Source organism: Laccaria bicolor, genomic scaffold (assembly GCF_000143565.1).
Source record: "Laccaria bicolor S238N-H82 LACBIscaffold_37 genomic scaffold, whole genome shotgun sequence".
In the NCBI taxonomy this organism is placed as follows: domain Eukaryota; kingdom Fungi; phylum Basidiomycota; class Agaricomycetes; order Agaricales; family Hydnangiaceae; genus Laccaria; species Laccaria bicolor.
Window position 1 is genome coordinate 277,792 of NW_001889908.1, and position 4,905 is coordinate 282,696.

At 48.8% G+C, this 4,905-nt stretch overlaps 2 protein-coding genes across 2 annotated transcripts; both read left to right on the top strand.

Moving 5' to 3' along the window:
* Nucleotides 1-1,080: 1,080 nt before the first annotated feature.
* Nucleotides 1,081-3,061, top strand: LACBIDRAFT_307826 (uncharacterized protein; the record flags this gene model as incomplete). The annotated part of the gene is made up of 5 exons (XM_001886326.1): nt 1,081-1,380; nt 1,435-1,796; nt 1,969-2,061; nt 2,311-2,415; nt 2,476-3,061. 5 exons carry the CDS (start codon nt 1,081-1,083, stop codon nt 3,059-3,061), a joined length of 1,446 nt encoding a protein of 481 aa, XP_001886361.1.
* A 379-nt stretch (nt 3,062-3,440) lies between these two features.
* On the top strand, nt 3,441-4,848 carry LACBIDRAFT_307827 (uncharacterized protein; the record flags this gene model as incomplete). The annotated part of the gene is made up of 6 exons (XM_001886327.1): nt 3,441-3,762; nt 3,820-4,016; nt 4,072-4,256; nt 4,311-4,498; nt 4,548-4,773; nt 4,824-4,848. The coding sequence occupies 6 exons, from the start codon at nt 3,441-3,443 to the stop codon at nt 4,846-4,848; spliced, it is 1,143 nt and encodes a 380-aa protein (XP_001886362.1).
* Between the last annotated feature and the right edge of the window lie 57 nt (nt 4,849-4,905).

A 4,905-nucleotide genomic window follows, 5' to 3' on the forward strand; every position in this document is an offset into this window, starting at 1 on the left:
TTAAATATGAAAGAGGCAATGAATACACCTGACCTAGGGAATGAGATATTTATTGAAATTGCACAACATTAATTATGAAAAGTACAATGAAAGCATCCAATATTCCTAATGAAATATTCAATGAAAGCGCACACCATTAGATATGATAGAGGCATTGAATACACCTAACATAGTGAATGAAATATTTATTGAAATCACACAGGATTAATTATGAAAAAAGCAATGAAAGCGCCCAAAATTCCTAATGAAATATTCAATGAAAGTGCACACCATTAATTATGAAAAAGGCAATGAATACACCTAACCCAGTGAATGAAATACCTATTGAAAGCGCACAGGTTTAATTATGAAAAGCACTCTGTGGCCTTGCCTATATCTTATGAAAAGAACATTGCCTTTATGAGAAAGAAAGACACAGGACACACCTATGAAAGGCCTTTCATACAACTTGTGGACTTATACACACAGCTCTACAGGCAAGTGCCTTAGTTTTATGATAAAGGTGGTAGCCACTTGTGCATTTTCACCAATTTTTTCTTATCCCATCAAGGCGCGATGCAACCCATCAGCGTCCCCCAGCAGATTTCTCCCTTTGTTTTCACCAACACCCCGCTTCGTCCTCTTTTCACCAACATTTGTTTTTTAGCATTTATTTTATACCATCCAGGCGCGATGCAACCCATCAGCGTCCCCCAGAAGATTTCCCCGCTTTGTCCACAATCTTCTTATAGCATCCAGCGGCGATGCAACGATCAGTGTCGCCCAGCAGCTTTCCCCCAATGTATTCACCAACACCCTGCTTTGTCCACAATTTTTTTATAGCATCCAGCGGCGATGCAACGATCAGCGTCGCCCAGCAGCTTTCCCCCGTCGTATTCACCAACACCCCGCTTCTCCATGTGATATCAAACATCACTCTCAATTTCTGCTCGAAACCCCCCTCAGTGTCTCTACCAGCAGCTTTCCCCCATCGTTTTTACCAACACCCTGCTTCTCTCTGCCATTTTGTACGCACTCAACTACGGCCTTACTAACAGATTTGTTGACATTTTTCATACAGGCGTGGACCTGGGTCTGATAATGCGAATTCCAAAAGATTTCGCCAATCCTTTGGCGGGCCCACCTCCCGTTTCCACTTATCGACGACGACCTTGTGAGGCCGAGTATTTTGGCCCGCCGCTTTGTTTATGTGTTCCTCCTCGGCCCCATCCCCACTTCTTCATCGCATCAGTTGCTTACGTGAGTCAGTCTTTTGCCAGCACTCTGTCGTTTCCACATTTCTTCTTCATTAGCAACCACCATCTCTTGAAATACCCTTCAACCTCAATACACATCAACCTTACCTACCTGTCAAACATGAGCCGTCGTCTTCGCTCTGCGGTACGTGATTCCTTTCAATATACTTTTTGCATCGTTCTAATGCCTGGCCAGCAGACCATTTCCACCAAGGAGAATGTCCCCGACCTCGCACCACCTAAACAGGGACGGCGTGCTTCCGTCCATGCATCTTCCACCCCCGACTTTCAAGTTGCCGAGCCAGTCGCACCTTTCACTCAGGCCAACGACACCGGCAATCAAGAAGATGGGCAAACCCAAGTTAAGTATGGGCCGCCTAAGAAGAAGACGGCTATCAATGCCCCTGCCAACGATGCCGCCACCCAAGAAGTGGGGAAAACCCAAGTGAAGTCTGGGCCTCCCAAGAAGAAGACTGTTGCTGCCATAGAGGGACAACGGTGCCCTTCAAATGCTCAGGTCTTCGATGGTGTGCACATCCAAGCTAGGGTGCAGCTTTCTAGGTGAGTTGTTTGTTCAATCCCTTTCATTCCCTCCACATCGAGCCGACTTAGGTCGCTCGCATGCTGCTTGACTTGATGTCAGCGGCAATTGGTTCAACCAGACTTGAGTCGGTTGCCGCGCGTTCATTGCTCATTGCTTGCAATCGCAATGTACTTACTGCTTTGCCAATAGGAATGTTGCCACTGAAGTGGCTGTTCGACCTGCCAACGACCCAGCTTCTGAGGCTGCAGGCCATCCAGATGCTGTTCGCTCCGGCGTTGTTGGGTAAGCTTCTGTTCTTTTTTTAACCTTCACTTCTTCTTCTTTTTGTGGGCTGGTTTGGATGGAGTGTCATTCGCCGCTTGCGTTGCTCTGGTTTTACTGTGCGACCTCGGGGGAGTGGCTTCCATCCTTCGAGCTGGCTTAGGTCGCTCGCATGCTGCTTGACTTTATGCCAGCAGCAAATTTCTTCAACCAGACTTTAGTCGGTTGCTTTTGCTTTTATTTCTCCTGTCTGACAACCGTACTCTGCAGGCCAGGGCATGTTCCACACAAGTCCAAACCTGCTCCTGTGCTCAGAACGTATGGCCGTAAAGCCTCGTCTGCTCAACCTACGGCCCCTGCTGCCATCGCCATGAAGTTCGTCATCTTACCTGCGTCCAAACACACATGTTGAAACTCACACGTCTTTGTTTTTAGTGCGGACAACAGCGACCACACACTATCGGACTTAACCCCGACGCGTTCGGACGAGGACGACATCATGCTGCCTGACCAGCCAGAAGGGGCCAATAGTTATTCAAGCTTCGACGTCAACAATCTACCTTCAACCGGAAGGGAACTCACCAGCATCCGTGATGAAGACTTTCATCCAAGGTCATTGACAATCCACGACCTCGACTACGACGAGGTCCAGGAAATGCGAGAGGCATGCGAGTCCAAACACACAGCATATTGCTTCAGCTACGCCGACAAGACCACCCAGTACTACCATGGCCGCGAGATAACAGAAGGCTGCCAGACTGCAGCCGACTGGTTCACTAAATATTTGGACGACAACACCAAGCAGTGGCTCCCAATCCCGCAGGGATTTACAGCCCCTCACTTGCCTGAGATCTACGTGGACGCCCTCAACATTTTGAGGGAAGAAGACGAACTGCACGTCAACTCGTACGTCATCGAGGCGGCAATGGCACTCGACAAGACTCGCAACTCTGGAGAGGACCCTTTCGAGATCCTCTCCCTGGAGGACGACCTTACATGGGACGATAAGAACAGCATGTGATCGCTTCTCTGCTCGGAGGCGGTCACTTATCGTTTCACCCAGCCTTGGGATGGCGGGCACCACCACTATCAAGGGTCTTTGCCCCAACGCGGGGAGCAGGATGCCGCGGATCGATTGATCCAGGTCTTTTTGGAGGATTTGGAGGAGTACGTCCCCATTCCTGAGGGGTACACTGCTCCTCGGGAACCTTATGACCACATCGACGCCCTGAACTGGGAGAAGATCGCCCACGAGAGAGCTCAATGCCGCCAAATCTTGGCTTCGCAGGGAGTCCCTGAAAGCGACATAAGTGGCTTGTATTGGGAACTTGCTCAGCAGGAGTTGAGGCGAGGTCGTGCCAGGTGAAAGGAACGAGGGGAAGAAGTCACCGATACAGAGGATGAAGATGCCGAAATGGAGGAGGACACCTGTAAATTCGGCTGCAGAATTCCTTGCCGAGCTGGGTATGACGTTGCCAGCGGAGAATGCGGTTCTCAAGGCCTTGTCGACGAAAAAGGTCACCAATTTCGAGCAATCGTGCTACTCGTTGTTTGGCGAGTATGTCTGCCGGATGGCGGCCGAGTTGGGCACACAATTTGGACAGCGCTCGGACTTTGTCTTGGAGCATGCTGACCTTCTTTTGAAGGAGAAACGAGGGCCCAACAGGGCAAACAAGTTCCGATCCTATATCAGCCGGACTCGCAAGGATGACATGCAGGGCAGTAAGTGGCCCTGTTTTTTTCAATTGACAAACAGAGTTCTAATAGCATTCTGGGCAGTGACCAAGGAAGAAAAGGCCAAGTTCATGGACAAGTGTTATACTGACTACATGCAGGGCACTACCACCAGCGAGGAAAGGGAAGAACGCATGCAAGAGGTTTATGAGCACCTTCAAGACGAAATCGTGGACGGCGGATCGTCGATCGTAGCACCGGAGGTTCGCTTTGAACGCTGGCGCGCGATGATCGAGTGTTTGGTAAGTTATTCTTTTTTTAAATTCACATAAAGCTTTTCATATTGTGTTTTTCTAGCTAAACATCATTCGGCGCACTGACCCCGAGTTCGATATTGCGGGCTTTATCATCTATTCAGGAGACAAGCCATCCGTGCATCAAAAGGACGGCCTTTTCGTCAACTCATCGTTTTTGAAGGATCTCTTCGACCGCGAAAATTATCCAATTAGGAAGTGGACTGATGTCTTTGCCACTACTGTTCGGTGGGTCACACATTAAACTCTTTTCGCGTTTTTATTATTAACTTGGCACGGCAGAGCTGCACGATATCAACAGGAATTAAGGCAAGATTTACAGATTGACGACAACCGTGAAAGAAGCAAAGAGGTACCTGTTCCAGGCAAGAGCGGCAGAAAGACTTCGGCCACAAGTTCGCCTTCCGAAAGGTTCGCACCCTCGAAGGAAAGCCAGAAAGACTTCAAGCAGATATTTAGGACCACATGGCGTATGTCGCGGACATGAACTATGGTCACATTTTACTTATTTACATCTAGACGAGGCCGTTCCGCACCCGAAGAGTACAAGAACCATGATGCCGTTGACAACATTCGTGAACTACGTGGAGACGGAGAAAGTTGCACTCACTGGGTGGCCTTCGAACGAGGTCGACACTCCCTTGGGCCCAAATTTTATATCAAACAGGCTATCTCCAGAAACAATGGGCATTGCTCGCCAATTTGTTGGACTCAGGGAAGATGAAGATCACTCCTTGGGATCAAAGTAAGTCCTGTCCATGGTTTAATGGCCCATCATGATCATGATTTTGATAGAATTGCTTCAAATATCGGAGAATAGTGCCCAGTATGGCGAAATCCCCCTTGTCTCCAGTTTCAATGGCAAGGCAATGGTTTT